General features: G+C 46.7%; 1 protein-coding gene across 2 annotated transcripts; it reads left to right on the forward strand.

Annotated features, from left to right (window-relative positions):
• The first annotated feature begins 49 nt into the window (after positions 1 to 49).
• Positions 50 to 22362, forward strand: svopa (SV2 related protein a). 2 transcript variants are annotated; one of them, XM_061261248.1, is made up of 16 exons: positions 50 to 263; positions 9512 to 9672; positions 10049 to 10134; positions 10738 to 10836; positions 12182 to 12253; positions 13316 to 13440; positions 14389 to 14452; positions 14662 to 14787; positions 15103 to 15231; positions 16746 to 16819; positions 17986 to 18062; positions 19174 to 19278; positions 19995 to 20106; positions 21099 to 21180; positions 21661 to 21750; positions 22153 to 22362. In XM_061261248.1, the coding sequence occupies exons 1-16, from the start codon at positions 169 to 171 to the stop codon at positions 22360 to 22362; spliced, it is 1707 nt and encodes a 568-aa protein (XP_061117232.1). In that variant the 5' UTR covers positions 50 to 168. The 2 variants fall into 2 exon arrangements, with proteins under 2 accessions (XP_061117232.1, XP_061117233.1); XM_061261249.1 differs by lacking the exon at positions 50 to 263 and adding an exon at positions 1572 to 1716.
• Positions 22363 to 23085: the final 723 nt, after the last annotated feature.

Genomic DNA, 23085 nt, shown 5'->3' on the forward strand with positions numbered 1-23085 from the left:
AACAATATACCCATCCGTCCAGTTTTTAAATTGCCGTAACTGAGAGTGGATGGACACGATGTCACATCACCACGACCCTGCATTGTTGAATTACAGTTATGTTGAAACCGATATCTTACCCAAGGTTATAATATTTTGGGCAACTCAAGAACAAGTTATTACTGCGTGATGAGCTATTGGATTCAAGAGGGAGACACAGTCGCTAATCACAAGTCACCGGTTCTCCTTGTCAAGTCCAACTCTTGGATTTTAACACTGTTAAGGTAATGTTACCAAAAGAGATCATAGACGCGTTTAATTGACACATGAAATCGGTTAACTGACTGGAAACGCAGTCGTTTGTGCACCGAGCACAACAGGGTTCCCATATGGCGTACACGCATACTTTTTCACGCATACTTTTTATGAAGATTAATCAGTCAATTAGGCATCAGGTGTCTTTCCCTTGCATTTGATTAGCTAAACCCTGCATAATAGCATCTCATCGTCTTATATTAGGCTTTCCAGAACAAAGTGAGCACTATTTAGTGACGCCTATAATAACGTGTGTGTGCATGCATGTATGTGCATGCCTGTCTGTGTGTCTGCGTGTGTGAGAGAGCGTGAGTGAATGAGAGAGATCTGTTCACTCTCAGAAATAAAGGTACGGACAGTGCCTAGAAATGTACAAATGCTTGTCGCTCGGGTGGTACCCTATCACTGCATAAAATTGTGCTCATAACCAGCAATATATAATTAATTTGTACCTTTTTTCTTGAAAAACGTTTGCACACAAAGAGAACATTACTGTACTTCCAGGGTACATTTGGGAAATATGATAAAAAAAAGTCCCTCCACTGTCACTTTATTTCTGAGTGTGTTGTGTACAATTTACCCACACACTGAGAGGCTTAGGCTAAGGCATCTCTTTGGCCCGTTAAACATCAAGATGCCAACAAAGTGACAGAAGCACGTCAGTGCCCATGAGCTATTCATTTCTTTTCTTTTTTAAATTGGTCGGCCCATATTCAGTCTATTGCGAATTAATATGGCCGATGTCTATGTGATTACCTGCACTGCCAACTCATGGGGGTTTCTATCATCACTATTCCTCTATAGTATTGCAATGGTGTTTGTTTCCATACTTCTGTTCTAATATTTTGTGTAATTATTGTTTGATTTAAATACATTTTTAAAATTCAGTTTTTAATCAAAGTCTGAGGCAAAAATTGGGAAATGTAATATAATCCATACAGTGAGCACATGATTTGCACATTATTTGGGCAGTACACACATTTGTAATTGTGTATTATTATTGTTTTTTCATTACAAGAATTTCTCACGACCATTCGAATGCATTTCCATAAGATCTATTAATTTAAATGGGAATTAAAATAATTAATGAAAACGCCGAACAGAAGGGCTTTAAAAACATTATTTGTAGCAATATTATAAGTCTTGCCATTACGTTCGTCAATGCATTTTACCCATTATAGTGCATTAGCACACCTAGCTTTTGTCACCGTTGGTACGACACGGGAAGCAAAAAAATGTAACACCGCCCCTCCTTTGCCTCGATCACCATTGATAATCAGAGCAAGTCGCTTTCCGCAAGTCCGTAGTGCTGAAACCCTGGCTCGTTTTGACAACAATGTAAGGGCAATGAAACAAAGCATTGCACAACCCGAGAAACAGCACCACAATGGACGATGATCTGTTCCAACTGAGGCAGCTCCCGTAAGCATTGCGATTCTCAAATGCAACTATAACACTGCGAGTCATTTTTTCGTTTATTCTTCGCTGGGCCCTATTGCCAAACAGAATGCTTACCTATTGAGATTGTCTGTAATAGCAATAAACATGGTGCTATTATGTGCGCTTAGACATATCGTAATGGGTTTGCTACTACTATATAATATTTTATGTTTGTGTATGTGCATGAATACAATTTTTGCTCTTTGATGTTCTGTGAGTTATAATTTATTTTCTAAAGATCATTGATAAATCTCTCTGACGTGTTACGTCACGCCTATATAACGGACGAAAGTAAATGGTACTTTTTAATGTCATCTTGTCCAAGACGGGCCCGTAGCGGTGGTTTAGCTCTGCGTTCGGTTTGTGGGAGGAAAATAATAAGCTATAGCGCCTGTCACACCGTTTCACATTGTGAATTTCTGCAGAAAAACAAATGCGGATACTTTTAACCGAACGAATGTACAACAGTTGTATAGCTATAGAGACTACCTGTGGTAATTTCGTTTAAATACCGTATCTGTCAGTTGTCCATCAGCTCAGGTAAAAGATGCCTGTTTGACAGGTCCACGTGGACATTTCAAAGGTTATTATTTTTGGTAGGAAACATAGTAAGGAAATTATATCAGCGACGGGCTATTACTGATGGAATAGCGTCAGCAGAACAGGAGATGTATCTTTTTCTGATGTGACGTAGGCAAAGGTGTACAAGCACAACTCCGTTACCTTTGATATCTGTACCACTGTAAACGCGTTGTTTGGCATGATACTTTACATTCATGCGGATTTTCTATTACCCATGGTGATAATTGAAACAACAGTTTTGGGTGATTGTTTGTTCAAAGACAAAAAAGCAACAAAGTATGTTTCCCTGTGAAATATGCATGCAGAACCCTTAAACATTATGTTATGTCCATGGACCAGTTACCTTATACTCCCTGATCAATTTTGTTGAACAAGTTATAATATTTATTTTACCTCCATGTTGCAGTTTACCTTATCAGCTAGTCAGTCATCTAAAAGTATGAGATTGGAAAGCTTGGAATGTGTACTTTACAGTCAACACAGACATAATTTACTGGATTATGCACCATTTGTTTTCATGTCCAATTGATTATATTTGCCATGATAAATGTAAGATGCATACATTTGGTTTATCTCTTTCTAGCGTGCGTGCACTTCCAAGATTTTATTTTGTATTGATTGATTTGTCATAATGAGCAGATTTACAACTTTTGCTTTGGGTTAGATTCAGCCCATATTTTGCACATTTAACCAAGAGAGTCCTGAATGAAAAATGTATTTTTAGCCAAAGGAATTTTTTTTTTTTTTTTTAATCCATTTACACTGGCACTTTGTTACATTTGATTCCTTTCTGTCTTTGAATAGCCTTTATGGATGAATGGATGGAGAGACTGATGGGTTTCTCGCAACTGGTATTTTGATCTGCACGCAAATGACAGTATGTGAGTGTTGTGTGACTTGCAGATGTGCTTTTTGCATATCTAGCGAGTTTGCAGTCTTTTTTAGGAGGCTCAGCACCTCCTTCACTGGCTCCCCTTTGCTGCAGCATCTGGCAGGGCCTCAGGTGGGCCTTGGGCATGACCGGGACCCGCAAGGTCGGTGGTTCGATCCCCAGTGTAGCCACGATAAGATCCGACACAGCTTTCAGCAATGCCCTTAACCCTGCATTGCTCCAGGGGAGGATTGTCTCCTGCTTAGTCCGATGAACCGTAAGTCGCTTTGGGTAAACACTTCAGCCAAATAACATGTAATGTAATGGATTTATGTAGGTGACCAAGAACCATGGGGCGGCGCTCTCGTGAATCCACTAGATAGAGCTGGATAACCTATGGGCGGGCTGTAGCGTAGTGGTTAAGGTAAAGGACTGGGACACGCATAGTTGGTGGTTCTAATCCCGGTGGAGCCACAATAAGATCCGCAAAGCCGTTGGGCCCTTGAGCAAGGCCCTTAACCCTGCATTGCTCCAGGGGAGGATTGTCTCCTGCTTAGTCTAATCAACTGTACGTCGCTCTGGATAAGTAATGTAATGTAATGTAATGTAATGTGTCAGAATCATATATCCACCGCAGATTGAGCTGGGAGGATGATCACTGGAGGCTATCAGAGAGCAGATTAGGAGTTACAGAAAGATTGGGACTAAACAAGATGCCTCCCAAACCTCTGCCCGTTTTCCAGAATGTTTGGGACACAAGTTGTGGAAGTGACTGGGTCAGCAACAATATATTCAGCACTTCTTCCTTTCAGGGAAAGAAAGTCTCATTTCTCATAGCTGCATGCGGTTCTTCCTGGGAAACTGTTGGGTGGTCTGTGAGTTGGAGTGTCTCTTTCCCCTGCATTCTCAGTCCCATAGCTGACCATCTAACCAGTTGGGGAGGGCTATGAGCTGATCAAGCCGGGTGAGGAAGTCCCTGGATGCCAGTAAATCCTTTAAACACTCAGACCTTTACAGAGTCACAAGCAGCTGATAGCTGTGCGCAACGCAACACTAAGACCAGGCATTTAAAAGGGGAGAACCAGGAATTTAAGTACACGGGGAGACCATAAAAATAAAAACAAGACACTTGGCCAGGGGAACTTGTGAATGTTCCTGCACTTGAAATGCCCTCCCAATGAATGCTGAGGGAATATCCTCCACCGGTGAATTTTCCCACGGTTTCCTCCCGAGTCTAGATCACAACTGCATGGTGTAGACGCAGCAATTATATAATAAGATAAGATATCCTTTATTGAACCCTGTGGGTTAATTTGTCTTCTGCATTTGACCCATCCTAGTTACCTAGGAGCAGTGGGCAGCCACAGTGCAGCGCCCGGGGAGCAATGTGGGGTTAAGGGCCTTGCTCAAGGGCCCAACGGTTGTGCGGTTGTGCGGTTGATTGATTTGTCATAATGAGCAGATTTACAACTTTTGCTTTGGGTTAGATTCAACCCATATTTTGCACATTTAACCAAGAGAGTCCTGAATGAAAAATGTATTTTTAGCCAAAGGAATTTTTTTATTTATTTTTTTAATCCATTTACACTGGCACTTTGTTACATTTGATTCCTTTCTGTCTTTGAATAGCCTTTATGGATGAATGGATGGAGAGACTGATGGGTTTCTAGCAACTGGTATTTTGATCTGCACGCAAATGACAGTATGTGAGTGTTGTGTGACTTGCGGATGTGCTTTTTGCATATCTAGCGAGTTTGCAGTCTTTTTTCGGAGGCTCAGCACCTCCTTCACTGGCTCCCCTTTGCTGCAGCATCTGGCAGGGCCTCAGGCGGGCCTTGGGCATGACCGGGACCCGCAAGGTCGGTGGTTCGATCCCCAGTGTAGCCACGATAAGATCCGACACAGCTTTCAGCAATGCCCTTAACCCTGCATTGCTCCAGGGGAGGATTGTCTCCTGCTTAGTCCAATGAACCGTAAGTCGCTTTGGGTAAACACTTCAGCCAAATAACATGTAATGTAATGGATTTATGTAGGTGACCAAGGACCATGGGGCGGCGCTCTCGTCAATCCACTAGATAGAGCTGGATAACCTATGGGCGGCCTGTAGCGTAGTGGTTAAGGTAAAGGACTGGGACACGCATAGTTGGTGGTTCTAATCCCGGTGGAGCCACAATAAGATCCGCAAAGCCGTTGGGCCCTTGAGCAAAGCCCTTAACCCTGCATTGCTCCAGGGGAGGATTGTCTCCTGCTTAGTCTAATCAACTGTACGTCGCTCTGGATAAGTAATGTAATGTAATGTGTCAGAATCATATATCCACCGCAGATTGAGCTGGGAGGATGATCACTGGAGGCTATCAGAGAGCAGATTAGGAGTTACAGAAAGATTGGGACTAAACAAGATGACTTGTCAGGAGCCTCCCAAACCTCTGCCCGTTTTCCAGAATGTTTGGGACACGAGTTGTGGAAGTGACTGGGTCAGCAACAATATATTCAGCACTTCTTCCTTTCAGGGAAAGAAAGTCTCATTTCTCATAGCTGCATGCGGTTCTTCCTGGGAAACTATTGGGTGGTCTGTGAGTTGGAGTGTCTCTTTCCCCTGCATTCTCAGTCCCATAGCTGACCATCTAACCAGTTGGGGAGGGCTATGAGCTGATCAAGCCGGGTGAGGAAGTCCCTGGATGCCAGTAAATCCTTTAAACACTCAGACCTTTACAGAGTCACAAGCAGCTGATAGCTGTGCGCAACGCAACACTAAGACCAGGCATTTAAAAGGGGAGAACCAGGAATTTAAGTACACGGGGAGACCATAAAAATAAAAACAAGACACTTGGCCAGGGGAACTTGTGAATGTTCCTGCACTTGAAATGCCCTCCCAATGAATGCTGAGGGAATATCCTCCACCGGTGAATTTTCCCACGGTTTCCTCCCGAGTCTAGATCACAACTGCATGGTGTAGACGCAGCAATTATATAATAAGATAAGATAAGATATCCTTTATTGAACCCTGTGGGTTAATTTGTCTTCTGCATTTGACCCATCCTAGTTACCTAGGAGCAGTGGGCAGCCACAGTGCACCACTGACATTGTGGCTCCCAGTCATGTACCTTAACCACTACGCTACAAGCCGCCCCCTTTATATTGTTAAAGATGACCAAAGACCAGCAGGCTGGTCATCCTCTCACAGTTGTATATTCCCATAAGCTCATCAAGGTTGCCCAGCCCTCCCTTGTTGCCTTTGTAATCCTGCATAACTGGATCTTGCATCACATACCACCTGGGTATATCTTGAATGCATAGTTCCCTGCTTTGCTGAGTGTTCACAGCCTGAAGGGACAACGACGATTCATTTGATGGTTTAATTCATATCTTTGATCATAATTATCAAATTCAGTCAAATTTTACATGTTGGATAAGGGAGGAGTTTTAACCATTGATGCCAATTGTATTATGTGCTGAATGACTGCTGAATGTTTGTGCTGTTTGAATGTTTGTTCGCTTTTAAAATGGCTGAATTCAGAAACGGTCTTTTTAAACACATCACTGTACATAATCCTCACTTCCCCAACAGTATGTATGTCTGAAATACGGCCATTAATGTCGTTTGCCGCTGCTGAAATGTAGTGAATTGGCAGTCTGCCCTGTCACCATGTGAAACCAAGCAGATTCAGAGACGAGGCAAAATGATGGGCGCTAGTCCACTGCTCCCTGGACTTAAAATATTCAACACATTTCCCCCAGTGTTGGCTGAAAGTCATTTTCCACCCAAACCGGGTTTTCAGGTTCTGCAGCACTCTGCACGAGTGTGGTTGATATAGGCTTAGTCCCATTTACCGTGTCTCCAGATACAGAATTTGCACATTAACCCCAGAACTCTGTATCTGTCGCGTCCCTTTCTTCTACTAGCTCTCAAGTGTGGCTTTCGTGTTCATTTTTGCCGAGATAAGATCATGAATATCACCGCTTTATATGTGCCCTCTTCCAAAAGAGTAGATGGTCCAGTGTGCTGACTGACTTTTAGTGAATGCTACATAACATGGTGGGACTGAACATGTTGCTTTGGTTAATTACACTGTTCAGGCCCGGTGATCAGCTGTAGTCTGTATGGCCTTCAAACGAATAGCCTGATTATAGTCATTAGGTCATCACTGAGTCTCTGCTGCCGAGTGCTCCCACTTGTTCTTTATTTAACCTCCAGGAGACGGACACGGCTGGCCCAATTAGATGGAAAAACTAAATGTATTCTGAATTTAATATTTCATTAATTCATATGCAGATGATGGATTTGTGCTCTTGGCACTGCGGATATTGCTCTTGGGCCTAACAATGTATGTCAGTTTTTCATGACCTCAGACTGAAGGCAGCCCTACGTTTCAAGTGTATATAGTATACAATGAACTCCATTATTTTGTTCTTAAAATAACTAATCCGAAATTCTAGATTTGTAATCAGGCAATTGATATGTGGTTAAAGTGCTGATTCTCAGCTGTTAAATATATACATTTTGGTTTCACCGTAAAGAAATTGCGGCACTTTTTATACACAGTCCCCCCATGTCGGTGTGTACATAAGCCTAACCCCTCTCATAAATGTATGTTTTGAAAATGAAATGCCATCTTAAGTTTTGACTGCCACAGGTACATTAGCAACAGTGATTTCCGACGGTAATGTGTCGGGAAATTCATCACCGACGTTCCCATTCCATCCGTTCTTATTTTTGTTGTGTCAAAGAATATAAACTGACGTGTACTTTCGGAGAATGTCATCTCGCATCTCATTCTTATAACAGCTCGTCAGATGACGACTGTCCCCTGTGTTTTTTTTTCTTTTGTAATCACTGTGGAGTAAGTAAGGGATATGGAAGTTTTAATTGTATTGAGGGTAAGGGCCGGGCTGATAAGTGCTCAGTCCCAGAGCTCTCTGGAGAGATGGGTCTTCACTCTGCAGTGGGAGACGGTGTTCTGGCAGCCGCGGGGAGTTTGTTCCCATGCCTCGAAGCTGGGACAGCAAACACTCACAATCTTGATTATTCACTGTATCCTCATGCAGAGTCGCAAGGCATCTTGTGTTAGCAGAATAAAGAGGCCAAGCTTGGGTGTAGGGCCCAAGTAAACCCTTCCTAAGCATTTCTGCCTTAATAATTAGCCATTTTACCCACTTATACATTTCTTGTTGCTGGTTAAATAAAATTGGGAGGCTTAATACATTGACGGCATTGTCACATGAGCACGTAATACAGTGACATATTGCTCTCTTTTCCACAATTTTCGGCCTTAAAATGTAAAGCAGAGTTTATGTGCTAAATTTAAAATTCATTTTGGAAAATATAATGAACACATATATATAAAATGAAAGGTGTACTTCACTGCTATTCTGTCCGCCATTTGCCTGGTATATGTTCTGCACTGACAAATTCTACTTCCCATTTATGGCACAGCGCAATGACACAGGCAGGAAGCTCACACATCTCCTAGGCAACAGTCTCTCTCCTTCCTGAATATCATCCCTGTACCCACAATAGCTCATCCCCCCCAAAAGATATTTATTCAGGGCAGGCTAGGGAGTGGTAAAAAAAAAAAAATCCTGTTTTTCATTCAGCCAGGAGAGGCACGAAGCCAGATTTGTGTTATTGAATGCTTAATCTCTCTTAAGTTTGGTGAAAAAGTTTCGGTTCCGAGTTAAAACCGAATGCCAACAGAGTTTGGTTTTCAGGGGTGTCTCGGTGGCGCAGCCTGTAGAGCACTGACCGCATGCTCATTGCGAGCCGCGACGTCGGCGGTTCGAATCCGTCCGTCTGACATTTGTCGCATGTCTTCCCCTCTCTCTCGCTCCCATTCTTCCTGTCTCTCTATACTATACTGTCCAATAAAGCTGAAAAAAGGCCTAAAAAATAAAAAAAAGTTCGGTTTTCAGAAGGGCCCGGGATGTTGTTGTGCAGCTGCCGTGCGTATTTGAACCGTCCTGTTTTTTTTTTTTGTTTTTTTTTTCAAGATTTTTCCCTTTTTCTCCCAATTTGGTAGCCAATTGTACCTCGTCTGATTCAATTGGAGGTAGTCGTATTAGATGTACCGGCCGTACCCCGTCCCTCGGCGGCCCGAATGAGAGCGACACGCCTTCTTCAAGCCGTCTCGTGCCCGTTGCCGTGATTCCGAGGCGCCCGAGGTGCTTATTGTGCGGCGATCTAATAACCCTGCCAAGTACCTCCCTCTGGAGCAGCGAGCCAATTATTGCTGCCCCACGTGAGCCGGCCAAACTTGGCTTTTGGCAGGACCGAGAATCGAACCCCGGTCCCCGGTGTGCAACTGCTGAACCGTCCTGTTTTTTCAGTGTGGTCAAGTTCCGTCGCACGGGAGAGAGCACGCGCTCCGAGGACGATGGCGTGGGCAAGGAGCACGGCGTCCAGATCGAGGCCGCGCGCGCCAACATGGAGACGGTGGAGCTGGGCGACGGCACCGCGGTGCCCCGGGAGTTCGCCAACCCCACCGACGGTACCTCATCACGTCTGACAACGGACAACTTACACATTAACAGATGCCTTTTTTTTTAGTCATAGCGGTGTTTAACTTTGTTGGAAAACCACTGATGGAGATGGCGCTTAATTAATCTACAGTCTACTGTAATTGTCCCCCTCGTGGTTCTTATCTCCATCCAAAAATACATACTGCCTCAACATCGCCTCTGGACTTGGATCAAATCGTTATTTTCTAATCCTTTTATCTTTTAATTTACCAGTAAATCTCCTCCATGCATTTGTAATCAGATCAGATTTTTGGGAAGGCACTGTTTTTACAGTGTGAGGTGTGGCCTCAGTTGATTGTGGGATGGATTGGGGCGCGAGATGATGGCTTTCCTCTCTCTTCCCAGACACCTTCATGGTGGAGGACGCAGTGGAAGCCATCGGCTTTGGGAAATTCCAGTGGAAGCTCTCGGTTCTCACCGGACTGTCCTGGGTGAGGATCAGCAGCTGACCCATTCAGGGAGATGCTCACACTCTGACAGAGAGTCATCTTTCATAGCCCAGAACATGTTTATTTTAAGTCTGTTCCTGTTGATCTACCATCCTGTAGGCTTTCATTTCAAACCCAATTTGGCACGACTGATTCCACTAATTAGCTGCTAAGGGAGATCTCCAGCTGTTGAATGTGTTGTGCTTTGTTATGGTTGAATTAGATCATTTGAACCTACCCCGTGTCACACACTGGCAGTATGTTCTGTATGTAGGAGTGATGCGTGATCTCTCACTCTCTCCCTTTCTCTCTCTTTCCCCCTTTCTCTCTCTTGCTCTCTCCTCTCTCATACACATACGTTCTTGTAGACCTCATGAAATAGTGCTCACCTGCTCTCTTTGTCTGAGAAAGACCAGCACAAGATGATGGGATCAAGTGCTATTATGCTTAGTTGGGATTTAGTGTGCTGAATGTAGCTGATCAAATATACTGTAATGGGAAAGGCTACTGCTGACTCAGACTAATGTCTCCCTCTCTCTCTTTCTCTGTCTCTCTCTCTCTCCCCTCTCTCCCTCTCTCTCTCCCTCCCTCTATCTCTCTCTCTAGATGGCAGATGCCATGGAGATGATGATCCTCAGTATTCTGGCCCCTCAGCTGCATTGTGAATGGAGGCTGCCTAGCTGGGAGGTGGCCCTGCTCACATCGGTACCAAACCTAACCTAACCTTAACCCAAACCATAACCCATAACCATAACCATAACCCAAACTATAACCCTAACCATTACCCAAACCATAACCTAACCTAGCCTTAACCCAAACCATAACCCATAACCATAACCCAAACTATAACCCTAACCATTACCCTAACCCTAACCTAACCTAACCTAACCTAGCCTTAACCCAAACCCCAACCCAAACCAGGAATTAATACTTTACCTACACAGGGCCCAATATTCTACAAGCAAGCCACTACAGTCAGGAACACCACTACCAACACAACCTACATAATAAAACAAACACTAACTAAAAACACTAAAAACTGCATATATGCCATTAAGTGCAAACAATGTGGTATAATATATGTAGGAGAGACAGGGAACACAATTAAATGTAGACTAGCACAACATATATACAACATTAGAAATCACAGAGAGACAGACACACACCTGGTGGCTCATTTCCTTCACCATGGACTTGAGGCACTAGAAATATCGGGCCTTCAAACAAACAATAATTGGACACCGGAGGAGAGACGCAGGTTTGAGAAACACTGGATTCTCAAACTTAGCACTCTATTTCCAAGAGGACTGAACCAATGCACATAGAGCACCGACACAAGAGGGACCAAATTCTTCCTACTTAAAGGCTTCAGTACCCTGAATGGCCAGTGCAAACTTTTATTTCCCAAGAGGCCCTAATATGGGACAACTTGGGAAATAAAGATTTCTTACTTACCAAACCCAAACCCAAACCCAAACCCAAACTCAAACCCAGACCCTTACCCTAACCTAACCTAACTTTAACCATAACCCAAACCATACCCCTAAACTTGACCATAACCCAAACTATAACCTTAACCTTAATCATAACCAAAACCATAACCCTAAACTTATCCCAAACCATAACCTTAACCATAACCCTCACCGTAACTTAACCTTAACCCTAACCCTAGAAATAATTAAATTCTCTGGGACAGGCACACACCTAGTGGCTGATTTCCTTCCCCATGTACTTGAGGCACTGAAAATATTGGACCTTCAAACAATGACTAACTGCTCACCAGAGGACCATAGGGTAGAAAAACACTGGCTTATAAAACTAAGCACCACATTCCCCGGAAGATTAAGAAGAAGAGGGAACAAATTATTTCTACGTGAAGGCTATGGTACACAGAATGACCTCTGCAGGCTATTCTTTCCCTTGTATGGGGCAACTTGGGACAGACAGATAATTTCCAAACTTGACCCTCATCCATCTTTAGTGATCTCCCACCTGCCCTTGCAGTCCGGGCGGTGGAGACATCTAATTTCTGTGGCTGTGTCTCTCACAGGTGGTGTTCATCGGGATGATGATCAGCTCCTCGCTCTGGGGGAACATATCCGACAAGTATGGACGGAAAACGGTGAGCTTGCGTGTCCAGAACAGGGGTGTCAAACTCCGGTCCTGGAGAGCCGCAGTGTCTGCTGGTGTTTGTGGTTTCCTTCCGATCAGCAGCAAATTGAGGCCTTGAGAACAAGGTGTGTGGACTCTTTAGCCAATGAAAGACTTTGAAATGCATCTCTCGTGCTGAAGCACACCAAAAACCAGCAGACACTGCGGCCCTCCAGGGCTGGAGTTTGACACCCCTGGTCTAGAAGTGGTGCTTGGCCAAAAACTGCAGCTGTATTGGACCTGAAGATAAGACTGGACACCCTTGGTCCAGAATTAGGACCTGATGATCTCACATTTCATGAAACCATCATGTGTCTTATCATGGGGTGACATGGATGCAAAGTGAAATTCCGAAAAGGCTGTGGCCTCCCTCGGATTGTTGCGATTTATGTTGAGTTTATCCTAATTTTGTGAGAACAATGTCCAGATCAAGAGCCTATTTCCGGGTAGAACCTTAGGGTGGTTGTACAGTAGTAGGTGTGCTTGCATCTGAGAGGTGGTTCTTGTGTGTGTGAGAGAGATTATGGTTGTGTTGCAGTTCAGGGATGATGTGTCAACAGTTACGTGTGTGCACAACCGATAGATGGTCAAGCTGTGGGTGTTTGCGATGCAGAGCATCAGAAGGAATCTGGCTGTCTTTGGGTTTCAGGTTATGGGTGAGTGGTTGTGACAACCTTTAGGTATCTGTGAGAATGACTCATGAGTGCCTCATGTTGAAAGTGTCCATGTTGGGATGTTAAGATTATAGAGCTATTATATTATAGTTATATAGAATTCTAGATAATTATATTATCAGATTCTTTAATGGGTTATTAACCTAGGAATACTCTTTGTCTTATCCCTTTGCATTACAGCAGATTAAACAACTAAAACTACTTTCTAAACATGTGGAGACTGAAATGGGCGCAATACAAAAATAATGCAATGTTATGAGACTTGAAAGTCCTGAACGTTATCATCTAAAACCTTTGCTTTCTGCTGGTGGGACCCTGTAGTTCTAAGCCGTCTCTATGGTTACACATGTGATTGACAGGGCCTGAAGCTGAGCGTGCTCTGGACCATGTTCTACGGCCTCCTGAGCGCCTTCGCCCCGGTGTACTCCTGGATCCTCTTCCTCCGCGCCCTCGTGGGCTTCGGCATCGGAGGAGCCCCACAGTCGTAAGAAAGCCACATTACCCAACACAGCCATAACCCAACATGCACCCCTTAACCCAACACACTCATAACCCAACACATCTCATAACCCAACACACACCACATAACCCAACACATCTCATAACCCAACACGATTCATAACCCAACACATCTCATAACCCAACACGATTCATAACCCAACACATCTCATAACCCAACACCCATAACCCAACACATCTCATAACCCAACACACACCCCATAACCCAACACACATTTCATAACCCTGCACACCCATAACCCAACACATCTCATAACCCAACACATCTCATAACCCAACACCCATAACCCAACACATCTCATAACCCAACACACCCCATAACCCAACACACATTTCATAACCCTGCACACCTTTAACCCAACATGTCTCATAACCCAACACACATCGGTGAAATGACAGCTGTAACTAGTGCCAGCACCTACGCCTAAGGTGATCTAAGCTATGCAGATAACCACTGTGTTTTCACCCCATTCATCACCAATATTCCACCGGTTCCTGTTAGCGATAGGACTGATGGTTTTCTGGCGCATTGTCCGTGCTCAGCAGGCTGCAGAATCATTCTTGTTTTTTGCCAGTTGGGTCTGGAGGTCCGCAGTGGCTGAACCGGAGGGTGGGAGGATGGGTTTAAATGGGCCAGGGTTCCTCCGGAGACCACGACTTTAAAACTGCTTGTCCTGTCCTGTAGCCCCATTTCGCCTCTCCTCTGATTGGACACAGACTATCCCGTTACACCATTCACCTCTCCTCTTATTGGATGCAAACTATCCCGTTACACTATTCACCTCTCCTCTTACTGGACGCAAACTATCCCGGTTCACCATTCACCTCTCCTCTTATTGGACACAAACTGTGGCGTGCAGTGTGGAAAGTGATCACTTACAGATGCATTGTGGGATTTGTTCCTTGTCACCAGGGTGACGCTGTATGCTGAGTTCCTGCCCATGAGGTCCAGAGCCACATGCATCCTACTGATTGAGGTACAGTGAGTCTCCAGTCAGCTCCCGGTGGTGGGAGCACCATGCAGCAAGACACCTAACCCCCAAGCGCTCCTGACGGGCTGGTTGGTGCCTTCCATGGCAGCCAATCGCCGTTGGTGTGAGTGTGTGTATGAATGGGTGAATGAGAAGTATGAATTGTACAGCGCTGTGGATAAATGCCAACCGTTTACCATTTACTCCCGGTGCAGATATTCTGGGCGGTGGGCACCGTGTTCGAGGTCCTGCTGGCCATCCTGGTGATGCCCACCTTGGGCTGGCGCTGGCTGCTGGGTCTCTCCACCATCCCCCTCTTCATCTTCGCCATCCTGTGCTTCGTGAGTAACGTATTACTGAAGTCCTGCCTGTCGCCCAGGACGGTACACGAAATACGCGCTTTACGTACCGATGTACATACTCATGCTTATAGCCACTGTTTGAAATGCGCAATAGGCTCTCCCCTCCCCCTGCTCCTGGATCACAGTCTCCCATCCACCCCCATATCCACCCTCCATCCACAATCGGCTGTATCAAAGCACATCAACACCTGTATGGGTGATCTCTTTGTATGCAATGTGGATTTTTTATTTGTGTGTGTGTGTGTGTGTATATAAACGTGTGTATGTGTGTGTGTGTGTGTGTGTGTGGAACAGTGGCTGCCGGAGAGCGCTCGGTACGACGTACTGACGGGGAACCAGGGGAAGGCCCTTGCCACACTGAAACGCATCGCCGTGGAGAACGGAGTCCCCATGCCCCTGGGCAAACTGATCGCTGCCAAACAGGTACAGAACAGAGTCCCCATGCCCCTGGGCAAACTGATCGCTGCCAAACAGGTACAGAACAGATTCCCCATGCCCCTGGGCAAACTGATCGCTGCCAAACAGGTACAGAACAGAGTCCCCATGCTCCTGGGCAAACTGATCGCTGCCAAGCAGGTACAGAACAGAGTCCCCATGCCCCTGGGCAAACTGATCGCTGCCAAACAGGTACAGAACGTCTCCTCTGAGCCCCGCACCCAGGCTGCCGGGCCTGGGAGGTATACAGCCCAAAAAGCCCGTTGGAATCCCACCCAAATGTAGCCCAGATGAGGGGCTGAGGAGATTCCAGTGGCAGACAGGTGGGTGGAGGGGAAATCAGTGGTGTTCGTAGCAAAACCCAATTACATCCCCCTGCCCTTCTCAGCTGTGCTGTGTGTGGTAGCAGCGTAGTCAGAGAGCTCCCCTTATCCACAGCTGCAGCATCTGCCAAGTAATATCCCCAAAAAAACGTGCTCCGCAGCAATTCATTTTCCTGTGACGTCGCTACTGAGTATAAAACGTTGCCAAATTCGGCATGAAAACTGCTGACCTGCCAACCCTGCACCTGACTGCTGCAGAGGAGGAAAGTGTCCTTTTGTCTTCCAACCTTACAGAATACCAAAAGCCCGTTGTCAGGATGTTCTCAATGCATATATTTCTGTTGATCTAAACTGAAAGAAAAAAGATGGTTCATAACGAAGTTATGTTTTGTGGGTTGCATGAGTTATGTGCGTCCATGCCTGTTGTATAGTGTTGGGAACGCTGCCAAAGTGAAATACACACATAATTGCTTTGTTCCGCAAAAAGAAACTATTTTTAACAAATGGGCCTTGACAAATTAGTCTTCAAAAGCCCTCCATATCACAGTACATAAAGACGTTAGCATGGATAACATTGTCCATCCATCCATTATCCTAACCCGCTTATCCTGAACGGGGTCGCAGGAGGCTGGAGCCTATCCCAGCATACATTGGGCGAAAGGCAGGAATACACCCTGGACAGGTCGCCAGTCCATCGCAGGGCACGCATACCATTCACTCACCTATGGCCAATTTAGACTCTCCGATCAGCCTAACATGCATGTCTTTGGACTGTGGGAGGAAACCGGAGTACCCGGAGGAAACCCACGCAGACACGGGGAGAACATGCAAACTCTACACAGAGAGGCCCCGGCCGACCGGGATTCGAACCCAGGACCTCCTTGCAGTGAGGCTGCAGTGCTACCCACTGCACCATCCGTGCCGCCCTATGGATAACATTGTGGTGAAGTTATTTAATTGAGAGCCCCTACAATGGACACAATATGTCAGTCACATCCTATAGTCATTACACTATAGGTGAAAAAAAACAGAAAATATATGCACTGTACATGCAGAACGTAGCACCCACCACACATGCTACCTTTCCCAATATCACTGAAATGAAAGCAGCTCACATGCAGTAGCTTCCTGTTGGTCTGATGGATGTGTGTTATAAAGGCCGCTATTGTTGGGTTGCAGGAGGAACGTGGGAAAATCCAGGACCTTTTTTCTCCGCACTTTCGCTGGACCACAGTTCTGCTCTGGTTTATCTGGTGAGAGATTTGGCACTGAATTGCATCCCCATGCCATTGAATTACACCCCCATAGCACTGAGTTACACCCCCATAGCACTGAGTTATACCCCCATAGCACTGAGTTACACCCCCATAGACTGAATTACACCCCCATAGACTGAGTTACACCCCCATAGACTGAATTACACCCCCATAGCACTGAGTTATACCCCCATGGCACTGAGTTACACCCCCATAGCACTGAGTTACACCCCCATAGCACTGAGTTACACCCCCGTAGCACTGAATTACACCCCCGTAGCACTGAGTTACACCCCCATAGCACTGAGTTACACCCCCATAGCACTGAGTTACACCCCCATAGACTGAATTACACCCCCATGCCATTGAATTACACCCCCATAGCACTGAATTACACCCCCATGGCACTGAATTACACCCCCATGGCACTGAATTACACCCCCGTAGCACTGAATTACACCCCCATGGCACTGAATTACACCCCCATGGCACTGAATTACACCCCCATGGCACTGAATTAATTACAGGCCCACACCAGGCCTGTCTGTAGTGCTCTTGGATCCCCAGCTTTGCGTGTACGTATCTGTCCCATCTTGATCAACCTTAAACTGCTGCTTTCACCAGCGCTTTGCTGAGGCGTGGCCTGAGATACACAATGACAAATACACTGTAGAACCAAAGCATATCTATTCAGGCACTGACACAATCCAACATGAATGAACTAAAAATGAATTGTCCAATATCAACCACATCAGTCGTAGGAAGATACCCACATACTTTTGAGATACAATGAAAACTAAAAGAAGAGAGCGAGAGAGAGAGAGAGAGAGAGAGAGAGAGAGAGAGTCTAACCATGTCACTGAGTACAAAATGTCTTGTGTTAATTTATTTGGGTATCATTAAAGAAAACATCAAAGAGCATTAAAGTAATCTTATTAATTGTGTAGTTATTTGTTCCCAATCTAATTCCAATAATGTAATCAAGGGCTGGGGACTGGTACTGTACACACACACACACACACACACACACACAGACACACACATGTATATGCACACACACACATATTCACAGACACACACATTCACACACACTGTACTGTATGCACTTGTATGTCCTCTGGGGCTGTGTACAGGAAGTGACCTCACGTCTGTGTCTGTCGCAGGTTCTCCAACGCGTTCTCGTACTACGGCCTGGTGCTGCTGACCACTGAGCTGTTCCAGGAGGGGGGCGCGTGTGGGGGTGAGCTCCCACACTTTAATCCCGCCCTTGTGGCTTTCAGTCCGGATCGCTGAGCTTTGTGTCAGGACTTAAAATGAATTTATTTAAATCTCAAAATTAATTCAATAGACTTCAAGCCTCAATTCAAAGAGTGTTTAAAGTAAAGCAGTGGGAAATGATATTGAGTGACGTTGTGGACTAAGAGGGCAGACTGCCTGTATAACTGTCCCCAACCCTGACGATAACTGGGTCTGATATCCCCCTGCCCCTGGGTCTGATATCCCCCTGCCCCTGGATCTGATACCCCCTGCCCCTGGGTCTGATATCCCCCTGCCCCTGGGTCTGATACCCCCTGCCCCTGGTCTGATACCCCCTGCCCCTGGTCTGATACCCCCTGTCCCTGGGTCTGATACCCCCTGCCCCTGGTCTGATACCCCCTGCCCCTGGGTCTGATACCCTCCTGCCCTGGGTCTGATATCCCCTGCCCCTGGTCTGATACCCCCTGCCCCTGGTCTGATACCCCCTGCCCCTGGATCTGATATCCCCCTGCCCCTGGGTCTGATATCCCCCTGCCCCTGGGTCTGATACCCCCTGCCCCTGGTCTGATACCCCCTGCCCCTGGGTCTGATACCCCCTGCCCCTGGATCTGATATCCCCCTGCCCCTGGGTCTGATATCCCCCTGCCCCTGGGTCTGATATCCCCTGCCCCTGGTCTGATACCCCCTGCCCCTGGTCTGATACCCCCTGCCCCTGGATCTGATATCCCCCTGCCCCTGGGTCTGATATCCCCCTGCCCCTGGGTCTGATACCCTCCTGCCCCTGGGTCTGATACCCCCTGCCCCTGGTCTGATACCCCCTGCCCCTGGGTCTGATACCCTCCTGCCCTGGGTCTGATATCCCCTGCCCCTGGTCTGATATCCCCCTGCCCCTGGGTCTGATATCCCCCTGCCCCTGGGTCTGATATCCCCCTGCCCCTGGGTCTGATATCCCCCTGCCCCTGGGTCTGATACCCCCTGCCCCTGGTCTGATATGCCCCTGGGTCTGATATCCCCCTGCCCCTGGGTCTGATACCCCCTGCCCCTGGGTCTGATATCCCCCTGCCCCTGGGTCTGATACCCTCCTGCCCCCACAGTGTCCAAGGGGAGGCAGATGGAGCCGAAGTGTAGCCTGGAGTGTAAGTACCTGACGTCCGACGACTACAAGGACCTGCTGTGGACCACCCTGTCCGAATTCCCAGGTGAGTAGGACTGCCCACTGATTGGGTTTCCAATCCATGAGAACCCGCCTAGAACCTGAGTGTCACACACTGCGAAAACCAAATCTTAAGACCGTCTCGATGAGTACTTTATTCTTATAGGTAGACTTATAATTCAAATTATTTCCATTACTTTTTTGGCAAAAAAATTAAAATTGCTAATGAGGTGATATACATTACATTACATTACATTACATTATTGGCATTTGGCAGACGCTCTTATCCAGAGCGACGTACAACAAAGTGCATACCCATAACCAGGGCTAAGTGCACTGAAAGACCCTAGAGGGAAGTACAATTTCAACTGCTACCTGTACAACAAAGATAAGGACGAGGGCCTTTTTTTTTTTTTTTTTTTTTTTTTTTTTTGAACAAAGAAACAAACAAACAGAGCAAAAGTGACCAAAGTTAACTATCCAAACACTATATATGATATAGTTGTTCATTTCAAGAATGGGGTAAGAAAAGGTCATTTGTCAAGCAATCAGGAACTTAAAACAAGCTAATATTTTTCCCTTGAGAGTAAAAAGTAATTACAATGACAAAAACAACAGTGAACATTTTGCACATACATTGGAGTGTCAGTAACAGCATGAAGGATGTACGTCTCTCTGGATGAGAGCGTCTGCTAAATGCCTTGTGCTGTGATGTGAGAAACGTGGCTGAACGGAGCGGGCTGTGGGTGGCTTCTTCCCCAGGCCTGCTGGTGACCCTGTGGGCGATCGACCGGCTCGGGAGGAGGAAGACCATGGCGCTCTGCTTCACGGTCTTCTCCCTGTGCATGGTGCCCCTCTACGCCTGCGTGGGGAGGTGAGGGGCCTGAGCCAAAAACAGCGACGGGAGGCGGAGCACGAACGCCCTGGGATCCAAAGCGACGTTAGCAATGATAAAGGGATTCGCTTTTTAAAAAAAAGTTGCAGGCTTTTCGGTTTTCACTGTGAAGCGTGTAAACTGCAGCACGAGCACAGAGCGCACAGATCAGGTGGAAGTGGGCACACCAGCTGCAACACTATTTTTATTTTTGCTGTTTTTGCAGGATGCAGCCATATTGCCATTAAAGAAACAAGGATGTGGCATAAATATAAATATAAATAGAAGTATAAATATGCATAACCACACTATGAGCATGTCCTTAAACCAATTAGACGTCTGAAAATAGCTGCAGAAGGAGAGCATTAGTCCAGCACGTCCGCTCGAGAAACCAAGGGAGGTCAGACAGTTCATTACCATGCACAGCATATTAAAAAATAAAAATAAAATTAATAATGAATAAGAATTAATCATCCTGCCAGGTTTTTTTTTTTTTTTTTTGGGAGAAAAGTGAAGTGGGCCATCTGCTAAATTATTAATCAAATTTGAGGGGCCTTAAAGACATTTTGTGTTCTGCATTTTCATAAAGGACATATCATGTGATATTATTTATAGTCAATATCACCCACACCCTCATCTTTTCTTTCTGCCCTTTACCTCTTAAACCCGTTAAGACGTAAGCTCACACACACACACATTATGCGATCAGCGCGTTCCTCACGACACATTCTGACGCTGTGATGTAACAATCGCGACGGGTAATTTAAAGTTCTAGAACACCGATTTAGAATTCCGAAAACGAACATTCCGCTCCAGGTGCCCATCTGGACGGTCAGCTGGGCAGAGGTTAGCGTGTGCCCTGCTTTCCGCGTGCAAATAACTTCCTGACTTAAGTGGGCAGCACAGTGGGCCTTCGTGGGCTCTGCGGCCGGAACAGCGTGTCGTGAGGAAGGTCGTGGTCGTGACGCGGACACACTTTCTCTCCCCCTCAGGACGTCCCTCACGGTGCTGATATTCATCGCCAGAGCCTTCATTGCCGGAGGGTTCCAGGCCGCCTACGTTTACACCCCCGAGGTGAGACCACGGCGTGCCTTCACCGCCTCATGTTTCTGTTACCACGGTTTATTTGAGTAGGGGCACAGACACAAACACACAGACAAACTGAGCAAACAGTCATCGGATGCGTTGCACCAGAGTGCGCGTAGCTTACACTAATTTTGATGTACCACAAAAAAAACAAAAAAAAAAACAGCTGCCATTGCCCTGCTGCTAATCTGAAAACGCGATTAAAAGTTTGGTTGTGTAACCATGGAAATGGAAAAAGGCCGACTCATTGTGTTGACAGTTTTACAAGTACTTATCCCTATCGCCAATCCCCCTGTTGCACATAAGCTCATTACCCACAGTTCCTGGCACAGATACTGGGGGGGGGTACTAAAGTACACCCATGCTGCTGGCAGCCCCGGTCTCTTCTTGGTGGAGATTAAACTGACAGTTATGCAAGTGCAGGTGATGCGGCTCCAGGTTCAGAGTCCTTGTTCTGCCCTCTTCCAGGTGTACCCGACGGCGAACAGGGCCCTGGGCCTCGGGACCAGCAGCGGGATGGCCCGAGTGGGGGCGCTCATCACTCCCTTCGTCGCCCAGGTAACGGGTTATGCGACGTCTACCTGCCCATTCGTGAAGCGCCGCACTCATTCCACAAGCCGTTTCTATTGCAAGAGTTAAAACACCACGAAATCACTGTACTCTGTCTGCATGGTTAATTATTACTTGAATCAATACCAGAAATATAAAAATGGCTTACCAAGACCTATTGTAAAACACTATACCAGCGCATTTTAAGTGTAAAGCACTTTATTATAAAAAAAAACAAAACAGGCTGAACGTATTCATGGGGAGTAGCCTTCGGGATGCACGTATTTAATCAGCCAGGCAGCTAGCGCTGCAGCATGCACGTACAGGCAGCGGGGGGACAGGTCCCAGTACTTCACCGTGTTTCACCGTGTTTCACCGTGTCCCGTAACGTCTGCGCCGCTGTGTGTGCAGGTGATGCTGGAGTCGTCCGTGTACCTGACCCTGTCGGTGTACTGCTGCTGCTGCCTGCTGGCCGCGGTCGCCTCCTGCGCCCTGCCCATAGAGACCACGGGCCGCGGCCTGCAGGAGTCCAGCCACCGCGAGTGGGGCCAGGAGATGATTGGCCGGGCCCCGCACAGCCCCGGCGGGATCCCCCACTCCAGCTCCGGGTCGCAGGACTGAACGGCGGCCCCCGGACGGGCTGGGGTCGCGGTGGTGTGGTGGGACAGGGGCAGGGGCAGGGGGCGGGGGACGGACGGGACTGTGGAGTGTGGAGGGGAAAGTTTTGGGTGTGGAGGGTGGGGGGTGGGCAGGGGGGGGGGATCGGGTGGAGAGGAGATAAGAGGCACATTTATCCTCTCTCCCGAATGGTGTAACCCTCCTCCACCCCTTCCTCCCCTTCTGGACACAGGCACTGGGGAGATGTGGATCATCGCTGACTACCATTGCTAATCATGAGTTTGCCTATTGGTCAAAATAGCGCTCTGCCCTGGTCACATGTTCCAGGTCTCCGGGGATCTCTCCGGAAAGGAGTGCTGGGGCACGTGGGATAGAAGTGGACAGGTGCTGTCCGTACCCCTCTCTGCCCTCTAAAGGCTCTCCGAGAGAGACAGGCGGTGCTGATGTGCTCCAGCGTGAGAGGTCCTGTCCTAAACAGGACCCATTTCCTCATGAGCTGCCCTGGTGAAGGCCAGACCTGGGTCAAATCCATAATTGCTTTGGATTCAAAGACTTTTCTACGCCTTACTGAGCTTGTCTGGTGTATTGGAACCGACGAAAAGTGTAAACCCCGCCTTCTGGTCCTCTTGGTTGGCTCAGTCCAGATCAGTCGAGCACAAAAAAGTATTTGAATCCGAAACAATTATGCATTTGACCCGGGTCTAGTCAAGAAACCATGAAACCAGT

This window comes from Conger conger, chromosome 11 (genome assembly GCF_963514075.1).
Source record: "Conger conger chromosome 11, fConCon1.1, whole genome shotgun sequence".
In the NCBI taxonomy this organism is placed as follows: Eukaryota; Metazoa; Chordata; class Actinopteri; order Anguilliformes; family Congridae; genus Conger; species Conger conger.

Excerpts from the sequence above, each read along its gene's own strand:
- svopa (XM_061261248.1), top strand. The coding sequence starts at position 169 with ATGAGCTATTGGATTCAAGAGGGAGACACAGTCGCTAATCACAAGTCA. Across the intron at positions 16,820-17,985 it reads GTTCTGCTCTGGTTTATCTG|GTTCTCCAACGCGTTCTCGT; the intron begins GTGAGAGATTTG and ends TGTCTGTCGCAG. Across the intron at positions 21,751-22,152 it reads TCACTCCCTTCGTCGCCCAG|GTGATGCTGGAGTCGTCCGT; the intron begins GTAACGGGTTAT and ends CTGTGTGTGCAG.